Source organism: Ambystoma mexicanum, chromosome 13, assembly GCF_040938575.1.
Source record: "Ambystoma mexicanum isolate Mex_15411 chromosome 13, UKY_AmexF1_1, whole genome shotgun sequence".
Classification (NCBI taxonomy): domain Eukaryota; kingdom Metazoa; phylum Chordata; class Amphibia; order Caudata; family Ambystomatidae; genus Ambystoma; species Ambystoma mexicanum.
In genome coordinates this window covers 123,383,771-123,407,927 of record NC_090938.1, presented here as the reverse complement: position 1 = coordinate 123,407,927, position 24,157 = coordinate 123,383,771, and the positions used below count along the sequence as shown (strand labels likewise).

The window sequence follows — 24,157 nt, the reverse complement described above, 5'->3', positions numbered from 1 at the left end:
ATGGTCGCATGTGATCCACGTAATCAAATCCTCGTACAATATCTCATTTAACAGCGCCTCGATGCCTCTGGGCTGTAAGTGCGCTAAACAAATGCAAATAAATAAAATCAAATAAATAATCTAGTGTCCACTTTTTACAAAGCGGGTGGCACCCGCCAAAAGCGTGAGTTGAGAGCTATGAATGTGTAAGAAAAACGTCACCCTCCTTACAATCAGCTGTCTCACTTGCCAAGCCCAGTATACGCCCATTCACTTCAATGAGCTCTCACCCCATCGCGAACCAAATCGGGTGTTTTCACCCACCTTGATGTCAAAAAAGGTTGAGAGTTATGGCCCAGGCCTCCACAAAATGCCATATACATCCTTGTCATATTATTGGGAACTGGAGGCTATGGATTGATTCATATTTTACTGAAACACGCGACTATAACATTTTTATAAATCTCACTAAATGGAAATAAGGCGCTCTGCCAACTTTAAGGGTCGTTTTCAGAGAAAAAGACTTTTTAGTATAAATAATTCCCTTTTGAGTATTGTGCACTGGCAGCAAAGCAGACTAAAATGCCAGTTTTTCTCTAAATACTGGCCCACTGGCTCGGCTGCATCTTGCACAAGATCGCAATAACGCTGCTGTACCATTCGGCCGATAACTTTGGAACGAGTTCTTTGTCCGTCTTTTATTTTGTACGTTCGATCACGTGCGAGGGGAGTCTTGCCCTTGTCACGTGCTAACGGCCCGGTGTCCAGGAAACGTTGCCAGGACTATTTTCACTCAGAAGGGATTTACTGACGATGGCGGCGAAACAAGTAGCGCCGGTCATGCGACAGGAAGATCCAGAGCGAAGCGCCTTTGAAGCAAATGACTCCCTGTACCTGCTACTGGGTGCGGGTGCAGCGACCTTGACCCACCCACTGATCTATGTCAAGCTACTTGTGCAGGTAGGGGCGGGGACAAGGGCGGGGCTTGGTGTAGAAGTTATTAACGTTAGACAGTAGGAGGAGCTATCTACCTTGGGGGAGGTGGGGACGGGGCCGTTCGAGGGTAGAGGTTTAGACATAAGGAGGAGCATATAGACTTATGTACTGGCTTTAGCACAGTCTCGTTAACTTCAAGAGTTTACAGGGTGTGACGTGGTGGAGCTGTGTGAGATTAGATATTGGGGAGAATGGTTGGGCGGGGTTAGTTTAGAAGTTGAGTTGTGTAAATTATGGGTGGAAGTTGGCATTTCAAACTGAGGGAAACCATTTGGCATGGACAGTTTTTAATAAGAGGAGGATGTGGTTGGTACAAGTCCCACTCCCATTAAATACTGAATGTAAGAGGGAATGTGACCACTGCTCTGCAGAAGTACATACCTCTCAAACCAAATGCTTTTGCCGGTGTCGCCTGCCAGGGAATCGGTTCATTCACCTGCCAGTTCAAGGCAAGGGGGAGTCCCTCCAGGAATTAATTATGCAAAGTAACGAATTAGCACAATTTCATTAGTGATTGTTATTAGTCTTGGGTTACATCTGGAGTGCCTGTGAGCCCCCTCCTGCCTACGAAGGTACTGCAGACACTTGTAGTCGGTTTGGGCTCCCCGGTCGTTCTGCGGCGGCCAGGAACGCCCACTTTATACCGCACGCGGCGGAGTGCAACATCACTCTGCTGCGTGCATGTGCCCTTAAAGGGGCAGCACCACACTCCTCCTTTTACATAGCAAACGAAGAACAGAGGTTAACTACACACACAATATAAGAACACACTGCAAACAAAGAAACTGACCCCTTTAATCAAAGCCACCCGAGTCCCATGCGTAAATTACAGTCCATGGGGTGGTCCCACCAGTTCAGGGGTCCAGAACATAGTCACTGAGGTGGGCAGGCTTCCCTCTGCCAACCTTCTGGGGATACATCCTGCCTGCCTCCCGGATCGGGCCCTCCTCACCTGAGCTCCCCCGAGCCAGGGAGCTTGGCGGATGGGCCAGGCCACCGCCCTCGTCCTGTACATCATTCACGTCCCTTCTCTGCAATGCCTCTGACCTGGCTTCAAGTTTCTTGAAGAAACTCAAGAGGCATTCCCATTGGACGCTGTTTTCATGGAGCCGTGCAAAGCTACCTCGTCCAGCGGACCAGGATCACATGTCAAAGATAGCTTTCCCTGCGGATGTCGATTCTTGACTAGTACTTCATTGCCAGGGAAAAACTGCTGGGGGCGGAGTCCTCGTCTGATATTCTCCTGCTCATTCCTGATTCTCCTCTCACTTTCCACCTGCGTGTTGTTGATGACCGTCCGTTCTCTTTTTTCTACTTCCGGCATGAGGCCCCTCGGACACTGCTTGAACATTGCTTCAGCTGGAGCCACACCCCTGGATGTGTGTGGAGTGGCCCAGTACCCCCGTACAAACTGGTAAAGGGCCCTCTGCAGACTGTGCCCCTGGCCCTGAGCGTTGCAGAAAACTTTGTTTAGTGTTCTCATGAAGCGTTCCGCCGCACCGTTTGCCCGAGGCGACAGAGGCGTGATCTTGTGATGATGGACCCCATACTCCTCCATCAACTGGGCGAAGCTATCCCCTTGGAAGGGTGGACCATTGTCCGAGCACAGCACCTGGGGCAGTCCATGCATGGCAAAGATTTTCTCTATCGTGACAGCAACATGCTCGAAGGCCACCGACTCGATGAACTCCACCTCCGGATACCTGGATCATTCATCCACGACCATGAGGAAGTGCATGTTCCGGCCAGCGTGGACAATCTCCTACGGCTTGGTACCTCTCGGCATGGTTTCTATGGTGGGTTCCTGCTGAGCCAAGGACGCTGCCTGGCACCACACACAGGCCACCACAAACTCCTCGACCTGCCTTTCCAGATCCAGAAACCACACCTTCTGTTGCATGCGGGCCTTGGTCTTGGCGGTACCTTGATGCCCTTGGTGTGCCAGTTCAATCACCTGCGTGACCTTGACCTGCAGGATCACAATTCGGTCACTCTTGATCAACAGTCCTGACTCGTAGAATGCCAGCTCATCCTTGACACTCCATAGCTGTTCAAGCGTCAAATTCGCTTCCTGGGTCCTCGGAGCCAATGTCTCCACTACAGATTTCCACAAGCCTTGTTGTAGAGCGTGTAGAACGGTGAGGAATCTATGTGAGGTACTTGTGAAACAGAACTCTGCTTCCTTTTGTCTTGATTTAGGCACTTGGTATATGAGGTTGCATTGACCCGGGTAACAATGGAGTCCTTGAGTCCTCTACTCCATTAGGAAAGGGCAGTTTGTGGAAAAGAAAAGTTACCCTTCGGGTGTACTCATGCACCCAGTAATCTAAGTATTTCTGAAATAACATTTGCTTCCACACGATATCAATTGTTGAGAGATTTATTTCCCCATATTGATGACACGTGTTTCGACGTCTACGTCTTTCTCAGATCAGGGCTTCAAAAAATAGTATAAAATGTAATTTTTACAATTAAGAAAAACAAAAACAAATAGTCCCAAAGTTGGTTGCAAATAGCACAATCATTGTCATGTCATTTGGTAAATAGACAAATAGAATTTCACAATGCCATGTTTGTTGTTAAGCAAAATAAGTATTAATGCATACATTGTATAATGAACAAAATTAGAAAAAATGCAACATGGCCATGTTAACAGGAGGGGGAGAGGGCTAGGAGGTTTGAGGGAAAACAAAGAAAAGAAAAAAAAGAAAATAATAAAATTATATTACCATTCATAAGTATAGTACAAAAAATTGAGAACCTTTTTGTGTCATCTTGGTCATACTGGCTTATTTCCTCTTCATTATATCCTTACCCGATAGTAATTACGACTTGAAAATGTCCTCACAGTCTTTTCTTCCAGTCATGGGATAATCCCTGTCCTATTAATAAATACATTTACGCTCTCTCAGTCAATGAGTCTGTGTTTCAACATAAAAAATCAACAAAATTGTTGTGATTCCCTAAGTGCGCGTTCGTTATAGTTTAAACTGAACATTTTTGTGCGTAATGCATTTATTGAAATTGAGCATTATAGTGTTAGTGTTCTTATTCTCTCTTGACTATATGGCTTCACACGGGCAAAAATATTATTTAACTTAGCTGTCATGGTTTGCCACATTCCGTACGTGGCAAAAAGCCTTATTTTTGTTTGTTGTGTGCCGCAAGGTTTATTTACGTCTCCTTATTCGCCTTTGGGCTTAACAGTGTATTTCAACTCAGTACGTAAGCAGAGACCATGAGGGTCCACGTGTTGCTATTCTATTTCAGGGAGTGATGGTGGGCTAGTATTGTTATAAAACGTACCTTCGTCGTCTGCGTGTTGTGCCTTCCTGTCCTCTTATTACTCTGTCCGCCCGATTGCAGTTTGTTTATGGGCTTGCGTTGCTAAGTGCATTAGTGCTTCTGCTCTTTCTATTTTGGCTGCCATGTTTTGGGCTGATTTCAGTATGTGATAAAGTGTCTTATGTTTTCTTGTCCCAACTCGCTTCGTTTAATGAAGCACGTCAATAAAAAACAATTTAGGTTGCTTGTGGTGTTATTCATATCATTAATTGTCAATGCTAGATGTCTTATTTCAAATGTTTGCAAATATTTTTTTTAAACATTTTTTTTACCTCTAATTCTTTCTTGAAAAATACGTGTTCCTCCCTCTTATGTTATGTAGTGATCTTTGTGTGAGAAATACAGTTCCATTTCACTATAAATATTTCATTATCACCTAAGTATAGTAGAGGTACGTTCCCTTATAGATGTCTGCTTACTGAATTGGGCTTGTTTTTGACTTTTTCGGGACCCGTGAAAAGTTACCATTTGTTCATGTGCTCTGATTAAGAGACGATGTTGCATGCCATGAGAGTTTTCAATCAATTTTAAAGCATGTTATGCAGATATAAACATCAAAGACAGTCTACAGAAAAGAATACATCTCATTATCCGAATTTAGACCTTTCTCAACTGTACGAAATCTGCAGATCATTTTCGCTTCTTCCTGTCTCAGTTAGAGTTCCTGATTTCCTCCCCTTGCTCCTAGGGTTACTCTTTTCAGGCCTACAAAGTTTAGAGTTTTTTTGTCCTTACATTGGTGTTCCTTTTGCCAGTGTTGTGCCAATGGCGAAATGGAATGTTGGTTTCCAATGGATGCTAAATGTTCCCTTATACACGTTCTAAATTCTTTTATGGTACTTCCTATGTAGATCTTCTGACATTCAAAGATTATGGCATATATGACATATTTTGTTCTACAATTAATATGTTCGGAAATGGTATGCTTAATGCCATGTTTGTCTTCAAAGTTTTGTGTACTGTCCCACATTTCGTAAAGCCTTTTGTTTGTCTTGGTAACCAAGTTGTTGTGTTGTTTGTTTTTAAGTCTGGCAACAGAGATGGACTTAAAATGTTCTTAATGGTTCTTGCTTTTTTGAATATAATCGTTGGGTTGTCTTTGATGTATTCTCTGACATGTGGATCCAGTTGTAGAAGATGCCAGTTCTTCTTGAGAATATTCCTCAAAATTCCGTTATTCCTGCAATAAGTCGTGATAAAACTGACTTCTTCCATTTTGTGATTGGTTTGCATTTTAGAAGTTAAAGTCTCTGTTCTGTCCAAGCTTTTAGCTTTCCTTTGGGCCTTACTGATAGTTTGGGTCCCACATCCTCTGTCTTTAAACCTCCTTGAGAGTAAATGACATTCTTCCTCAAAGGTCTCTTTTTCTGAACAGTTGCGCTGGGCTCTTACATATTCTCCACTTGGAATGTTCCGAATGACTGAGTTATGGTGACAGCTGGTTGCATATAAGGTTGAGTTTGCCTCTGTCGGTTTTCTGAAAGTTCTGGTCATCAATTAGTTATCTTTCACGTAAATATTGAGGTCCAGAGGAGGCCACCAGGGGGCGCACAGGCAATGGCTGCCTGATCGCATCGCTCCCGCCGGATCCGGTCTATTAGAGGGAATTGAGCCCCCCCCTGAGACCCCCCCGGGGCCCCACCCGCATTTACGGGCCGATTGACCCCCCTGGGCACCCCCGCAGCGAAAGAACGGAGTCTGCGGACCCCGGGAAGCCCGAGATCGAGACCAGCGGGAGCCGCGGGAAAGCAAGATACGCGGCCCGCCCCGCCGCAGAACCAGCAAGGCAGTGCAGCTTTCCGCCCAGACGACACGCAGCAGAGGCGGGCGGAGCGCAAGCCAGAGACCAGCGCCGGAGGCGGGGAGCGGAGACGGGACGACGCGGTCCCAGAGAAAACCCCCGTCGGGGTTCGCCGGAGCCCCTCCTGCGCCTTCGGGCCCGCCCGCTGCAGAGGACGGGCCCCTCCTCCCCCGCCGAAGCTGAAGATCCACGGGCGGCGGGAGCGGGCCCCCATGGGGAGGCAGTGGATTCGTGCCGGGGATCGGAGGTGAGGAGGTGCGCTCGAGCGCCGGCCCCCCCTCCTGCCACCAGCAGCTACCCGGGTGAGTGGCCCCCGCCGAGGGACGGTGGGGCGAGTGCCCGCCTGGAAGGATCCCCCCCCCCACTGTGGGGATCAATCCTAAGTGACAGGGGGACAGGAGCAGCAACCCCCCCCCCCGCCGAGGGTCCCAGGGGGGAAGGAAGGGGGAAAAAAAAAAAAAAAAAAAGAAAAAAGAAAGGACGGGCCCCGGCCGGCCACAGTGACCCCGAGATAGGGTGTGAGGCCCCCGCCGGACGACGGTGGGGCGTGTGCCCGCCCTCAGTGAGGTGAAGCTTGGTCCCCTTCCCACGGAAGCGCCTGCGGCCCGTGCCGGGGAGGCCTCCCCTCCCCCCCCCCCCGAGGGGGGCGCAAAAGGCGGACCCCCCGCCCTCGGGACACACACCGGATGAGCTGGAGAGAGACTTTGCAGGAGTTCCGCTTTCAAGAAGCCAAGAGGGGCAACAACGGTTCGGGCCCCAAAAGAACCATGGCCCAGTCGGAGGATGCGGCTCCCCCCCCGTCAGCTATGGAGAGGGGCTTCGCCTCGATCCTACAAGAACTCAGGGACATGCGCTCTGACATAGCCCAAAAACTCGAGAAAATGGACCAGAGGGTGGAAAAGGTCGAAGACAGATTACTCCAGGTTGAGACCAACCAATCCTCATCAGTGACCCAAGACATACAATTTAAGGTGAGGCTGGAGGCCCTGGAAAAGAGAGAAGAGGAGAGAGCCCGACAGATGGACGATTTTGAGAATAGGGAGAGAAGGAATAACCTCAGATTTTTCGGGGTGCCGGAGTTGGAAGGAGAGACAGAGAGGGACGTCATCAGAGCAGTGCGGGACATCATCACCCTCCTATTCGCCGATGAGATGACCACAGAACCTATATTCGACAGGGTGCATAGGGCGGGGGGCAGACCGGGGGGCCCCCGGTCGATACTGGTCAGGTTCCACTACTACTCGGAGAAAATTAAGGTGCTGGAGGAAGCCAGGAAGGCCAGAAATATCACCTACAACAATGCTCAGGTCTCAATATTCCAAGACCTTTCCGCCTACACGCTAGCCAAGCGGAGAATGTGTCGCCCGCTCACGCAGTTACTCAAGGAGAAGGGAGTGCGATACAGATGGGGCTACCCCTTCTCCCTGACTTTCGAATACATGGGTCAAAGAACTACCCTGGTTACTGAAGAGGACATCCGGGGTGCCCTGCTGGAATATGCAACGGACACGAATGACAGGAGGGGCCCGTCGGGGCCGGAGAGGGCAGGACCTAGTGGACCCGGCCCGTCGGGGGAAAGGAGGAGGCGAACCGGCGCACGAAAGTTCAGGAAAATGAATACGCCATCACCAGCTAAAGACGGGGAGAGGAGAGACCCGGATGACTAGGAAAGGGATCGCTGCACACAGGTTGGGACAGCTCAGTCAGGAGCAAGTGGGCGTACCGATTCCTACGCCCCGACGAACAGCAAGTATACGGGATGTATTGAAGGGGTGGGGCCCTGGGGGGCCCGGGGGGCTCAGGAGGAACAGCTTCCAAAACGATCGGCCCGGCCAGGGGAGCGGGCTGGTGGTTCGGCCAAAAGCCAGATATGGCGGGACAACTTGGCTGGACGCCGGGGAGGGGGGAGGGGGTCAACGCGGGAGTTTGGGGGTTTCAGTTTGGGGGGGGTCTGGGGGGCAGTTGGGGATTAGTTACAGGCCCTCCGGAAGGGGTGGGGAGGGGGGGGGTGCATAGGATCCAACCATGGGAGTATCCAAACACAGGTGGTGTAGGTGAGCCGACACGGAGAACGGAACCGCTAGATGACGGCTGAGGGTCTGCCAGCCCTGGGGGTGGGCACTCTCAATGTACGGGGCCTGAACACCCCCACGAAGAGGTCCCTGGTCACTAGAGAATTCAGAAGGGCCGGCCTTGATATTCTCTTCCTGCAAGAGACTCACTGGGCAAGAGGAAAGGAACCCACGATGAGGGGGGGAGGTATAGGAGAGGTGTTCTGCGCGTCCCACAGGTCCAAGAAGAGGGGGGTGGCCATCCTTCTGGGGAGAAACGTGGGCTTTGTAAAAGAGGAAATAGTGAAAGACCCGGAAGGCCGATACCTGCTGGTGCGAGGATCCCTACAGGGCTCACCGCTCACCCTGGCGGGGATTTACGGTCCCAATGAGGGCCAGGCCCAGTTTTGGGAGCGAGTGGCGGAGAAACTCAAGCTCTTTGTCCGGGGGGGGTTGGTAGTGGGAGGTGACTTCAACATGGTAATCGACCCCGACTTAGACAGAAGGCGTGTTGGCCCTCAGCTCCCCAGGCCCACGGACGTCCACATGGCCCGGTCCTTCCGGAAGGTTAACGCAGAGTTGGGCTTGGTGGACACACTCCCCTCCCCCGGAACGGGTACTCCTTCCTACACATATTATTCGTCCACCCACTCGTCCTTTTCTAGAATTGACTACATCCTGGTGGACGAGTCCCTGCACTCGTATGTCTCAGGCCACAAAGTTGACCCCGTCCCCTGGTCGGACCACGACCTGGTTCGAACCACCATAGCAAGGGGCTGGCTAAACGACCGCAGAGGGAGATGGAGATGTAATGATTCCCTGCTGAAAGATGAGGTCCGTGCCCAAGAGGTGCTAGAGGCTATTACGGAATTCTTTGAATTTAATGACAATGGCGAGGTGGGCCCACACACCCTATGGGACGCCTTCAAGGCCACAATAAGGGGCTTTCTCATCAAAATGAGCGCCCAGGCCAAAAGAGTGAGGGAAGCCCAGGAGAAAGCCCTGAGGGGGAAAATTGCCCAACTGCAACCGGTGGGGCCCCGAACGGCCCCCTTGGACCACGGTCGGCTCGAATCACTAGCCGACTATCGGCTCCAGCTGCGAGACCTCCTCTTACACAAAACGGAGCGAAGCCTCCAACTGGTCAAGCAGAAGTATTACGAAAAGGGGGACAAAGCGGATAGAATCCTAGCCTGGAAACTGAGGGAGGTCCAGAGGGAAAGAATGGTAAAGGCAGTGAGGAGTGAGCAGGGGACCATGGGCCATGACACTCCCCACATAGGAGAGGCCTTCCGGAGATATTTTGAAAAACTCTATACCTCGGAATGTGGCGGGCGGGACGAGGAGATAGAGGGGTTTCTCAACTCGGTTCGGATACCGGCCCTGTCCGGGGAGATGGCCGAGGGACTGGAGGGGCTGGTGACAGAGGAGGAGGTGGGCAATGCTATTAGCGGGATGAAGGCGGGGACCTCCCCCGGGGAAGATGGCTTCACAGTGTCCTTCTATAAACGGTACCGCTCTACTCTGGCCCCACACTTAGCAAAGGTTTTCAATGCAGTATTAGAGGGGGGGACCCTCCCGGACTCCATGATGGAGGCCATAATTGTCGTCCTTCCCAAGGAAGGTAAGGACCCCACTGATTGTTCCTCATATCGCCCTATATCTCTACTAAACATTGATGTCAAGGTCCTTGCCAAAATCATTGGGAAACGGATGGAGAAGATCCTGCCGACACTGATCCATGGAGACCAGGTGGGGTTTGTAAGGGGTAGGCAGGGCTCAGACAACATCCGTAAAACCATAAACTTGATCCACCACGCCCAGAACTCCGATCTTGACGCGAGCCTCCTCTCTCTGGACTCGGAGAAAGCGTTCGACCGGGTCGAATGGCGATATATGGAGCTACTCCTGCAGAGAATGGGATTCGGTGCGCACATCAGGGGTTGGGTGATGGCTCTTTACAGAGCTCCGAAGGCCAGGGTACAAGTGAACGGCAGGCTGTCAAGCCCCTTCTTCCTCTCACGGGGCACGAGACAGGGGTGTCCACTGTCCCCCCTGTTGTATATCCTAACGATGGAACCCTTGGCCATAGCGGTGAGGTCGCTCCCGGAGATCAGAGGGATAACGAGAGGGGAGGTGGAATTTAAGCTTTCCCTGTTCGCCGATGACATCCTGGCGTACCTGGTGGACCCCGGGGCCTCCCTCCCCCCCCTCCTGTCCCTGGTGAATACATTTGGGCACTTCTCGGGGCTGAAAATTAACGCTTCCAAATCGGTCCTTCTCCCCATGCGGGTAAACGACCCAGCTCTGGACCCCGTGGGAACCTTTCACGGCATCACAGTGGGCAGGGTTTCTATTCGCTACCTGGGAGTCCTCCTCACCAGAGACCTATCCCAACTATCCCCCGCTAACTATGACCCGGCCCTGGCTAGCATTACCAGGGACCTCAGGAGGTGGAGCTCCATGATCTTGTCCTGGTACGGCCGCATGACGGCAGTAAAGATGAACGTGCTGCCGCGCCTGTTGTATCTCTTTACCTCTCTCCCATCCAACATTCCCGACCACCTCATGAGGACACTACAGAATGCGGTCCGAGAGTTTATCTGGCAGGGTAGGACCCCGAGGACTGCGAGGGCGGTCTTGACCCTGCCGAGGGAGGAGGGAGGGTTCGGCTTGCCTGACTTCCAGCTCTATTTCCGAGCCGCCCAGTTGCGAGTCCTCCTGGAGCACATGAGGGAGGGGATGCGCACCTACTGGTCTTACCTGGAGGACATGGACGCTCACCCCCTCAAGGTACGCGATCTTCTCTGGGCTCCACACAAGTTTATCCCGAACAGATTGAAATCCCATCCCACCTTGGGTGTCCTTTGGGCAGTCTGGAGGGAAGGCCCCCAGACGGCGCACCTAACGACGTGGCCATCCCCAATGTCCTCTCTCTGGGGACACCCGTTCAGATTAGGTAACAGGGGTTTTTCCAAGGCACAGGCATGGTCTGACGCGGGTCTGGAGTGGGTGGGACAACTGTTCCGGGAGGGGGAATTCCTGCCCTATGAGGACCTAAGGGACGCCATTGGGCGGGGGTCTCTTTCCGTGTTTGAGTATCTACGCTTGAAGGGAATCCTCGGCGACCAATCATGGGGAGAGAACTTGAGGAGGCAGTTGACCCCCTTTGAGAAGTTCCTTGATATGGCGACCTCTAGAAAGGGAGCCGTCTCCGGAATGTATAGAATCCTCAATACTGTGAAATTGGTAGAACGGAGGGGCTTTCGCTCATATTGGAACGATCTCGCAGGGGAGGTGATTTCGGAAGACGCTTGGGCTAGGATCTTCAAAATTGCTTTTCACGGTAATTTGTACACGGCAGATATGGAACATAACTTTAAGATTCTGCAGGGATGGCACAGGGACCCTGTGAAACTATCTAAAATGTTTACGGCGGTGTCCCCCGACTGCCCGAGGGGCTGCGGCCAGAGAGGCTCACGAGGCCACATGTGGTGGCACTGTCCGAAAGTGCAGGCATACTGGGCAGAGGTGAGGGGCTGGATGGCTGAGGTCACGGAGGAACTGCTTCCCCAGGCCCCCCTGACGGTGCTGGTGGGCCTCCCGCCAGAGACCTCGGACCTCTACAGGTACCCCAGAATGTGGGAAACGATGCTACGGGCGGGGAGAGTGGCATTGGCACAGAAATGGAAGAGCCCGGAGACCCCATCCAAGGCTGACTGGCTAAAGAAATTGAAAAACTTGTTTCTAATGGACAAACTAACGGCCATGGTGAACAACGATTCTGGGTCATTCCTTGAAAATTGGCAGGGGGTAAGGGAGGCCTGGGGATGGGATGTGCACTGAGGCCAGGGGGGGTGGCCGAGCGGGGCTCGGGGGGACTAAGCCGAAAGACTGGACCATAAAGTACCAGGGCCCCCCATGGGCGGAATGGGCGCCCACGGCCCGGGGACATTCGGTCGGCCGTCGGAGAACACCGACGCTCACATTCACTACCAAAGTAATGGACGCAAAAGAAAAGTCCAAATCTCCCTATGTCATGGATCAAGTTGGTAAAACGAGGGGTGGGGGGAGGGGGGGTTCGAAGAGGGGGGCGGTCGGGTGGGTGGGGGGTGAGTTTGCTGGGCAAGTGCACCGTGAACAACTGATGATTACAAATATTGCCTGCTTGTTATACTCTTTAAAATGCCAATAAAACCAAAGTTTAAAAAAAAAAATATTGAGGTCCAAGAAATCTATTTGTACTTTGCTGGAATTTCCAATAAATTCTATCCCCATTAGGTTGTTATTTGCTCTTGTTCTGAACCTTTCCAAATCAACATTGTCTCCTTTCCATATTAAAAGAACATCATCTATATACCGAGTCCAAAGTATCACATTTGATTGGTATGCTTCATCTTTCTACACATGATCTTCATACATTGCCATCATCAGATTGGCGAGTGGGGGGGCGAATTTTACCCCCATCGCAACTCCTTTAGTTTGACGATAGAAGTCTCTATTAAACATGAACACATTGTTTTGCAGGGTTAATAGTACCATTTCCTTAAGCATACTAACCAACTGAAATTTGGATGCTGATTCTTTGTTGTAGAGCGCCTTCAGGATGATGAAACACTCATCATCCGCTGCCGCCTGTTCAGCTTATGGATCAGCACAGAGTTAGGACTTGCCGCCTCCACCACCAGCCTGACATGCTCATTGGCCTCCTCAGCACTGATGTTATTCCGCCCCTCCGGCTCCCCCCGCGGGTGTCTGGACAGATAATTGGCCGCATTGTTGTTGCCGGCCGAAATACCAGGGATACCCCATACTCCAGCAGGGCCAGCATCCACCTCTCAATCCTTGCCACCGGCTTTGAGAACGACCCCGCCAGTATGTGCAGGAGGGGCTTGTGATCTGTGACCACTGTCACCGGCCTTCCCAGGACATAAAGCCAGAAGTGACAACATCCCCACAGGACCGCCAAGGCCTCTCTCTCAATTTGAGAGTACATTTGCTCCTTTTTTTGATAATGCCTTGCTGGCATAAGCGACTGGCCGGACCTCCGAGTTGGAATCGGTCTGAGTGAGCACTGCATCCAGTACAAACGGGCTGGCATCGACCACGATTTCCGATTGAAGGGACGGGTCAAAGAAGGCCATGGTATCCTGCGCTGTGAAAGCCCCTTTGACGTCTTCAAATGCTGCCTGCTCCAAGGGCCCCCAATGCCAGGCAACATCTTTTTTAGTCGGAGCCTGCAGTGGCTCCAACCGGGACGCAAGGTTTTTGATGAACCGGCCACAATATGTGACCATTCCCAAAAAGCTCCTGACTTCCGACACGTTCTCAGGGGGTCGTGAACCAAACAACGTCCTTCTTTTTCCGAGGGTCCGGTGACACACCACCTTCCTTGAACACAAAGCCAAATAACTCGATATTAGTTTTCATGAATTCCCACTTGTCCCTGTGCAGTGTTAGTCCCAGGGATTGAAGTCGCTCAAGTGTCCTACCCAGCCTTCCCAGGTGCTCTGCCTCCGACCACGAAAACACCAAGATGTCATCGCTTATGTTTAACACTCTCTCCAAGTCAGCAAGGGCACCGCAAATTATGTCCTGGAAAACCGCAGATGACACCCCAAAGCTCAGGCGCTTGTAGCGGTAGATACAGCGTGCTGGTGAATGTCGTTATGTACTGCAACTCTGGGTGCAGCACCACTTGATGATATCTGGCCCTCAAGTCCAGTTTAGAGAAGAACCGGGCTGCTTGTAGCTTTGCGATGATGTCGTCTATATTGGGGGATATATATATCTCCCTTGTTTGGGAGCTGCATGTCCACACATATGCAAACCGAGTCTGGCTGCTTGGGTTTCCTGGCGATGACAATAGGAGAAACCCAGGGTGTCGGTCCTTCCACCTTTTCAATGATGTCCAACTCGACTAAGCTGTCCAGTTCTTTATCAACCAAGTCGTACAGATGGAACGGGATGCTTCAAAGTGATCGGTTGGATGGACTCATCAATGTGGGATCTCACCAGATCACCTACCATGCGGCCGATGCCCTCAAACAGCCGACTGTACTTCGCAAGGAGCTCCTGCACATCCTCCACATAGAGGGAGTAGGCAAAACTCACTATGCCAAGTGCCTCTGCAGCTGCACAGCTCAGCAAGGTGTTACTGCTAACCGTCATGACATAGAAGCGGGCCCTGATGGATGAACCTCTGTGTCCCTACGTTGGCCATAAATGCCCCATCTAGCGGGATAGGTTGTTCACCTCCAAACGTAAGGAATCAACGCTGTATCTTCGTCGCTGAACGCCGCAGAGCCGCGAGATTGCCGCATTTGAACCTGCAACCGAAGTGGACTCGACTGCCGAAGTTTGGTCCGGAGTGCGCTGGGGGTCGGTGAGTAATTGCAACCCTAACGGGTGGCCCCTAGCACATCCTTCAATTTTGACGCACGAGTGGCCCCCTAAGGGCCCCTCTCCTTTCCACTAGTGCGAACTAGCAAACTATTCCCAACTCTTGGAATCGGCTCTGCCCTCAAGTGGAGTCCCTACTCGAATAGTGGGAACCTATTCAGCATCACCTCACCTACCTTCCTGAGCTGCTACAGACCCTACAAAATACCCTGTTTTGCCCATTCGAACAACCGCATGCGCCAGCTTCGCAAGTACATTTGAGCATTAGGCTCCCCTCATCTTAGAGGTTGGACTGCCTTTCAGTTAGGATGTTTGATGCAGAAGGGCCTAAAGACTATTTCCACAGCCTGCTTCGGTCCCTGTTTAGGTTGTGGACTCATTTGGTTCATTCATACTTTAGACCCTATTGGTCTTGTATATATGTGTATAGGTAGGGTTGTATTGGTTTAACCCCTTAACTGCCATGGGTCCCCTCCTTCCCCCAGTGCCAAGGCCCTTTTTGGCGATTCGGTATGTTGCCATTTAATGACTTGTAACCTTTTTGTTACACGAGATATCTCGGCCCAATTTGGCCCCTTTTTTCCCCACATGTAGGCGGTCGTAACGCCACCCAGGAATCCTAGTTTGCTGAAGGGGGGTGAGGGGGGTGAGAGAAAATAACTAAAAAGGGAGAAAACTTTGGGTTTTTTCAAAAAATTCCAATAAAATGTTGTACAAAGAAGCCTGTGGTTTTTTTCCTTGTAAGAGCTAGGAACAAATGGTTTGCTGTGCTGAATTCCCCATTTTCCTGGCTTTCAAGAACAGGTTGAGTGGATCCGTTTTGTGAGAGGTAGGCGATTTTGCCCTTTTTTTTCTCCAATCGGACATGCGTGGACTGAATGGAAGAAAAGGGTAGGAAAACTGAATGGGAGGATAGAAAGGCATCCATTTTTCTGAAAAGTAGACAAAAATCCAAGTTTAGGAAGGGGTGATTTGCACAGTTCAGGCAACAACTATGTAGGGGAAAATGCCACAGCTTGGGGGAAATGACTGAAAAAAAAGGTATGTGGTGGACATGGTTGGTCTGGTACGGCAATGGCTTGTATGAATTTTGAGGAAAACGATGCTCCGCTACATTCCCCCAGCTCTTGCAGTTAGGAAATCACACATTTGTTGTAATGTTTCACAAAACAAGCAATACCACAAGCCAAAAACGGAGCCATGGTACACATGAGTTTTATGCATACGGCCTGAACAGATGTACTTAACATGTGTAAATAAGGAAAACAAATGCTGTGAGGAAGGGCAAGCATACATTTTTCGAAAGAGCACAGGCAGACCTTTTGAAGGGTAGGTAACTTGTGCAGGATATGAAAGTGTATAGGGCCTAAAGCAATGACTAGAGGTAGGTCACATCTGGGAAATGAAAGGGTTGTGTGACAAAGGGCAGCAGCAAATGGGTCAAAACGTTATGAAAACCATGCAAACACAACAAATGTCGTACCTTCCCACGTTCCCGCATGTGTCCCGACGAAAACGATACCTCACCTGTGGTAACGCGGGACGGTAGGCCAAGTGTTGTTGGTGGCGTGTTTTGGTGGGTGACCAAAGTGAAATGTGCGGAAATTGTGTTTATTTTTCCCCCAAATTTGGAATTTGCCAGGGCTTGTGGGTTATAAAATCTGGGCCGAGTTGCACAAGTCAGACCTCTGTGAATTCCCACGGGTGTCCTCTTTTCAGAAATGCTACGGGTTCCCAGTTTTCCTTGTTGGCTTTGACACCCTAGGCCCAAATGTGTAGGTTGTCTCCCCAAACCCTTTGGGGGTTACAAGTGGTTTAGCCTGTTTCCTTTTGCTCCCAGGTAGGTGCACCCACACATGTAAGGTACCGTTTTCATCGGGACACCTGTGGGAACACGGGAAGGTAGGACATGTGGTGTTGGCGGCATGTTTTTGTGGGTGGCCAGAGTGAAATGACTGAAATTTGTGTGTTTTTGCCAAATGTTTGACTTTGCCGGGGATTGTGGGTAATACTTTCTGGGGCGATTTGCGCAAGTCAGACCTCTGTGGATTCCCACGGGTGTCTCCTTTTCGGAAATTAATGGGGTTCCCTTTTTTCCTTGGTGGCTTTGACACCCTTTTCGGAAGCGTCCCTGTGCCCACCAGTGGGATTACCAGCTTGCGCTAGAGTTTTGCACTGATGCCGCCGCCGCCGTTTCAAGCACACCCTTGAAAATTGGTACATCGCAAGCTCTGTGCTTACGGCACTCTCACACCGAATTTCGTACACTTGGCGTTCCCAGGTCTGGAGTAAAGTGAAATGCGCCCGAACCAGAGTATACACGGTTGCCGTGTCGCCCAGCCGTGGTGACTAACTTTGCAAGTTCATTGCAGCTGTGGTCCTCTGTGCTCTGAAGCCTGCTACAGCGGAACTGGCCTGATCCATCCACGAGGAGCGGAGAAATAGCCACTGTCCCGTAGGGGAATCAACGCTGTATCTTCATTGCTGAAAGCCGCAGAGCCGCGAAATTGGCACATTTGAACCTGCAACCGAAGTGGACTCGACTGCCGAAGTTTGGTCCAGAGTGCGCCGGGGGTTGGTGAGTAATTGCAACCCTAAACGGTGGCCCCTAGTGCATCCATCCATTTCTAAGCACAAGTGGCCCCTGGGGGCCCCACTACCAAACTATTCCCAACTCTTGGAATCGACTCTGCCCTCAAGAGGAGGCCCTCCTCGAATAGTGGGAACCTATTCTGTATCACCTCACCTACCTTCCTGAGCTGCTACAGCCCCTACAAAAGACCCAATTTTGCCCATTTGAAGTACTGTGTGCGCCAGCTTCGCAAGTACATTTGAGCATTAGGCTCCCCTCATCTTGGGGATTGGACTGCCTTTCACTTAGGACTGTGTTTGATTCAGAAGGGCCTAAAGACTATTTGCACTGCCTGCTTTAGGTTGTGGACCCATTTGGTGCATTCATCCCTTAGACCCCATTGGTCTTGTATATATGTATATAAATAGGATTGTATTGGTTTAATAGTATTACTGTGATTTTCTTACTGTGTGTTGAAATTTTATATATATACACACCTGACTGGGAGTGATTTGTAAGTGTCGTTTACTCTGTGTGCTCATTGAGGTCTTTTAGTCACCCTCACCCCTCCTGAGACCTAGTCTTGACTGCCGCCAAGCCACCTTGATTGGTCTGGCTTGTCCAGAAGGTTACCCTGTTCTAAGAAACTAGGCTGGCCTTCTGAACCTCTGCCCACCAGGTCAGTGTCCAGAAATCCGTTATAACAGTAAAGATACGTGCTTTTTAAAAAAAAAAATATTTTTTTATTTGTTTATGGTTAAAATAAACCTTTACAAAAACTTATACTTTTTTCATCCAAAGCACTAAAACATACAAACATTTAAAACCATCAAAAAGGAACCATTTCCCATTAGATTCAAAATATAAGATGCTACACTCTATATATGAGCCACACTTGGGTTATATCTTTGAGTAACTTCAAACATGTAACGGCACATCGCCAATCGGGTCTCATTCTGTTAATGACGGTATGCCTATCACTCCATTGACATTACGTACACATCCTCTACAAACATATTTCAAAGAAAAGGACATCCTCATAGGCCACGATAAATTTGCATAAGCAAAGGAGACTAATGTTTGCCTCATTGGCAAAAACCAGCAGCTCGTATGCAACATCACACGTTGGACTTAAAATACAGATAGTAGGCGTTTAAGTGCTCGCACCACCTGAATGTCCAGGTAACACATCTCACCTTTTACAGTAAGTTCCAGACTGGCAGTTCATATACAGTATAGCATTTAGGGCTGTAAGAGCGCATAATGGTTGTTTCAGTTCTAACACCAACTAAGCACCAATGTAACATCTCTCACCTTTTGCAGTGAATCACAAACACTTCAATAGATCAACTTCAATAATTTTTAATAGGTGTACGAGGGCAAAAATAAGAGATTTATGATTGCCCACCATCATCCTCGCCCACAATAGTTCAAGAGAATCTTCAAAATGAACTCCCACAAATTTCATCACAAGATTAGTTCTTGGGACCCTAAATTGTGGGCATTCAAGGGCTAAGTGTTTGAGTGTTTCTACTGATTAATTACATCCCTGAAATCGACAATTCTCCTGAAAGTCTTTACAATTGCTAGTTTCCCAGTACTTGCATCATTCACAAGTCGGAAATTGATTGAATTTCAAACACATATAATATGCGCGCGTTTGCAGAGAGGGAAAAATGCTAAAATAGTCTCAACATGGCACCCTTTTCCGAGTGAACTTAGCATATTCGCTACACATGCTATATTCTTTAAGCTGGTCTAGCGTAAGCCTCCGGGGTCTCTCATATAATTTTCTTTTCACAAATGCGGATCTAAGGCGTAAGTCCAAGTTAGTCACCGCAAGTTCTTCAAGAGTACCCTGCATTCTCTTTTGATATTGCAATATGGAATTCACGCCTTGTGCTTGAAGCACCTGTTGTAAATCTTGATACAGTGAATTTTTGGGAGGGTCCAAAAATGTAGAGTAGTTATCTAGGGCTCGCCATTCAGCTCTGCAAGACAGTGCAATCAGCCCAAACTCATGTCGAATTACGCAATTGGGTATAGAGAGGGCTAGATGTAATGCGTTTTCCATTAGACAGCCCTGGATGGTATCAAGTTGTTTGTGTAAATCTAGCGTACACATATCCAGTGCATAAAGTAACACAGATTCTGCTTTGAGAAGAAGAAAGTCGCGTAAAGGGATTAGAGAGAATTTACAATACCTCGCACAAATTACCTTCATTTGACATTGTAATGGTCTAACTTTCGATTTCAACCTGTCGCTCCAAAGTTTGATGGAAGATGCTTGCTCATATAATAGCCCAGATATATAATCTCTGGGGTCTGTGAGATAGAGGTTCCTTGGATCTCCCATTTATAGTGCTCAAGCTTTTTCCCTGCATCGAACACCATCATGTTGGTTTTTGTGGCCTTAGGCCTGAGATTGTGAATATGAGCAAATTCCTCAAAGCAGTGAAGTTTCATTTGTAGACCTGACGGTGTGCGATCCAGCAGTATAATGTCGTCTGCAAAAGCGAGCCAGTGCAGACGCAATAACCCTATTTTTACGGCATACATTCCTGCCTCATTCCATTGATTGTCAAGATCACACAGGTAAAGATTAAAAAGCGTTTCCGCTAAACTGCAGCCCTGTTTAAGCCCTATGCGTGTTTTGACTAACTCCGCGAGTGCCCCTTCTCTCGTTATCCTTACTTTGTAGGCTGTATGAGTATGCAACAATGCAGTCCAATATATCAGGACAGAGGGAATCCCAAGATGACTCATTTTGCCCCATACTATATTTCGTACAATAGTATCAAAAGCTGCCGACATATCAATGCACGCCATATACACAGGACTTGCACCTTTGGTTTTAGTGCCAGCTAGTAAGTGTGACATTATTGTTGCATTTAGCATAGTGCTCATGCCTTTCCTGAAACCTGTTTGAAATTTGGACAAGATGTTGTGAAGATCGATATGTTTCTCCAGCTCATGCAAAATCAGAATGGCGAAGATTTTAGCCATATCATTGATGGAGAGATCGGACGATAATTGTTGGGGTTGGAAGGATCTCCTTTTTTATATATTGGTACTGTTAGTGATGTCCCCCATTTCTCCGGCACATTACCAGAAGCCAAGATTAGGTCAAATTTCATTTTGAGGATTTCCGCCTTGTAAACACAAGGCGTTATACCATCTGGCCCCGGTGCCTTCGAGTGAGACAGTTTGCTGATCGCCCACTCGTTGTCTTGAGTAGATCATTTGGCAAGTTGTAAGTGTGTACCAGGCGTAAACTGATATTCCACAGCTGCAAATCGCAGAAGGAGCTGATGCTTGTTTGCTATGTACCTTTCCCATACATCAGCAGGAATGGTAGTCCCCAAGCTTGCTTTACCTTTGGAGCCTGATTGTCGAATAGTTGCCCAAATTACTTTTGTGTCATGGTTGCATTGCAATCTGCAATTCCCTAATTTTGTTCTTATAGATTTGTAGGACACATTTGTTCAAGTACAGGTACTGTAAGTTACTCTCTGGTGCATTTTTCAAAGTTCTGATTTCTTTGTTTTTAGTGCATTTAAGTAATTTTACATGATGATCGTATACATGATCAGTCGCTTGTACTCTAATTTTCTGCTTCCTCATTAGGGATGTGATGACTTCTCTAACAATGTGAGTTACACCCTTATCTCTTTGATGCAGCCAGTGGCGCGAGTGCATAATCCACTCCTTGATGTTATTTAGTTCAAGCGACACAAAACATGCCAGCTGATAACATAATGCTGGATTCCATCTGAGATATTCCCTCACTCTATTACGGGAAATTGCAACTACTCATTCATATCAAGATTGGAATACTCTAAGCCTGTACTCATTTGAATCGGGGCGTGATAACCAAAGGTATTCAAGAGGTCTGGGACCCACACATGGAGATGAGGGTGGGCGATATGTATATAGATGGCAAATTTGCAACTAAGGATGACTTTGTGAGAGCAATGGGGGGTGGACCACTTAAAATATTGCAATACTACAGGGTAAGGGCAGCGTTTCAGAAGAAGTGGCCAATGTTCCCAGATGAACCTCCCCAACACCCCTGCACACAGCTTATCACCATGAATGCCGAGCTAGGTATCTCTAAACTGTATGCAGCGGTGCAAACCCACACCCCTACAATAAATCAGGTCAAGGACAAATGGTAACCGGACCTGCAAATGCCCATCCCGGAAGATAAGTGGAGTAGATATTGTGCACTGACGAAGAAAGTCTCATTAAATGCGGGTCTGCGCCTGATACAGTTTAAACCCTTAAACAGGCTGCATTACACACCGGCTAAATTGGCAAAAATTGGTGCAGAGCATGGAGGGGAGTGCCCCAAATGCGGGGCTCAGTCTGCGGGCTCCTTTCACATGTACTGGAAATGCCCTGCCATTCTGAAGTTCTGGGGGGAGGTGGCTGAGCTATTGACTGATGTGACACAGATATCCCCGCAATTAACCCCCCCCAAATACTTGTTTGGAGACATTGGCAAGTGTTTGGAGAAAACCAGGAGACTATTCAATGTGGCATGCGCAGTGGCGAAGAAATGTATCCTGCAAACCTGGAAAATGTCCACACCGCCAAGCATGACCACATTCCTTTGCGAACTGACATATGTCAATGAGTGTGAGGAACAATATGCGTTGACTCTCCCAGGGGCAAGCCGGCCTAAGGACATATGGGGTCCTTTCCGCATGTATCTATGTGATTTGCTCTCAGATGATGATGAGGCTGTATAGTGCTGGTTGTAAATGTCTTTTTCTTTCTCTGTCGATTAGTGTGAATTGGAGGGAGAGAGTTGCTGTAACTGTCGAGACCACTGTTGTTGAATAATAAAAAGAATTAAAAAAAAAAAGAATGGAGGAGCGTTCCCTATAATGTTGTAAGCAAATTAGAAAAGGTGTACAAAGCTATAGTTGAATATTTTCTGCAAAGTCCAATCCTGACAGAAATATTCACAAGTGTTCTAACCAGACATTCCAGTAGTCTAGAGTGTAAGTCACTTTACTTTGGTCCGGATGACCAGAGTTTGAACCTCGGTGTCTGCATCAAAAGCAGATTTATTACTCTAATGGGCACAAGTACGGATCCGGGAGACTTTTTGTTTTGCTGGATCCGGGAAAATACAATCCATTGATCAGCATTGACTCTGCAAGGTCCGTATGGCTCGAAGGGAGTCAAGCTAGCTCCAGTCGTTGGTTCCATACTTTCACTCCAGGAAGTTTTGTCTGGCACCTGCAGGGTGTCTTTCATCTCCAGTGAGCAGGTTCCTGATTGCAGTGCACAGGCAGCAGAGAGATCTTGATTTGCATCAGCTTCACCCGAAATGTGCCCTTAAAGTGAGTAAGGAGAAGATTGTTAATCTTTCTTGGAGCCTTCTTTCTTCATCTCTGTGACAGAGGACTTAGGAATTGACTATGTCCCCAAGTGAATTCCAGGTGTATCCTTATCTTGAAGTCCAAAGATGTGCCCCCCCCATTATAAAGGCAACATTTTACAGTGAATATGTACAAAAAAAGCCTGTTGTCGGAGGTTCGATCCAGCCTACTGTATCAAGCGTCCTTTGCTTTCTGTTGTCCTAACCAGAGGGCCTTATCTGCAGGGAGGATGCAATAAACTTTGGGAGCCCCAGCAAAATCCAAGATTGTGGAGCCCCTCACTGGATTAACCCTCTCCCCTGGATTACTCTAACTCCACCACTTTCAGTCTCTGCCTACTTCAAAAGGACTCCAGTAATCGGCAATCTGGTGTGAGAGATCCTTTATATTGGCACTGTCTTTGAAGCAGTGTTTGCCAAGGGACCTCCTGGGGGGTTCCTGAATCCATTGGAAGGTGTTGACCTTCCATAGGGGAGGGATTCATCAGACAAGAAGCTTCCTGATCAACCCAAGCCAGACAGATAATAAACACTAGCTTTGTCATGGCGGGTCACATTAGCAAGGTGACTCTTATAACTTCCAAATGCTTTTGTCTTTGTTATTGTGTGATGCCAGTAACTGAACGAAATGATAGATTGGCATAACTTATAAGAGCCTGTAGGTTTATATACACCCTTAACCAAGTATTTTTAAAGTTGCGGCCAGTTTATCTTTTAATATAAATATTAGGTCCTTTTAAGAGCCTACATGACACTATGTAGGAATCAGATAGTCCTCATTATTATGGCACTACCCAATAGGCTTGTTGAATGGAGATTGTTCCAAGATGGCCGCTTGTGTGTATTCGGCATAACAGAGAGGGAGAAATAGTAGAAGGATGCCATTCTACACAAACCGCTTTTTTAGTATTTCCGCCAGTGGGCCAGATTGGTAACACAGGGCTGGCTTACTATGAACGCGGTCACACGGAGTCCGCACATCTATAGACTACGAGTACCGCCCGAAACATGACAGTAAGTTTATTGAAGTCGCTGCCTGTACGGAAGTAACGTTAGAACTGGCAATGCAGGCTTATATTGTTTAGCCTACTTGCGCTGCTTTTGTAACGAAACACATGTTTTGTTGCAGTCAGCGGTTACTTCGGTGTTGTGAATAAAGACAGCATCGCCGAGAGCAATAACAGACTGGATGGTATGTTCCGAATGCACACTGCGGTTAATGGAAGAATGTTACCAAGGTACGTGTGCGTGTAATCGTAGTTCTGAATACCGTCGGGATGGCCTTGGCTTTATCCTATCTCGAACAAACGTGACCAGTTAGATCAGCGCTTAACTTCAAAACGCTAGAGATTGGCACACTCAGAAATAACCTCCCATAGATCTTTGGGTCTAGAACTACTCTGTGCCATATTCAACCAACAAGAATAGTCTGGCTGGGATCTGGGTAAAGCAATGTTATAATCATGCATAGACCGGTATTCTATAGTAGATTTGATTTGGGGGTGGAGGGTGGGGGGGATTTTTTATGTGTGTGTGTGTGTTGTTTTAGTTAGGCGTCTTAATCAAACCGTTTGTCTACACTTATGGAATTGACAATGGTAAGTCTCCTATAAGTTATT

The 24,157-nt window shown here is 48.7% G+C and overlaps 1 protein-coding gene across 2 annotated transcripts in view; it reads left to right on the top strand.

Annotated features, from left to right (window-relative positions):
• The first annotated feature begins 709 nt into the window (after positions 1-709).
• MTCH1 (mitochondrial carrier 1) overlaps positions 710-24,157 on the top strand; it is a 1,187,755-nt gene continuing 1,164,307 nt past the window's right edge. Inside the window, exon 1 of one of the 2 annotated variants that reach the window (XM_069633420.1) lies at positions 710-939. In XM_069633420.1, the coding sequence (XP_069489521.1) occupies positions 793-939 (147 nt within the window). In that variant the 5' untranslated portion in view covers positions 710-792. The remainder of the gene's footprint in view (positions 940-24,157) is intronic. The other variant, XM_069633419.1, reaches the window with a different exon arrangement.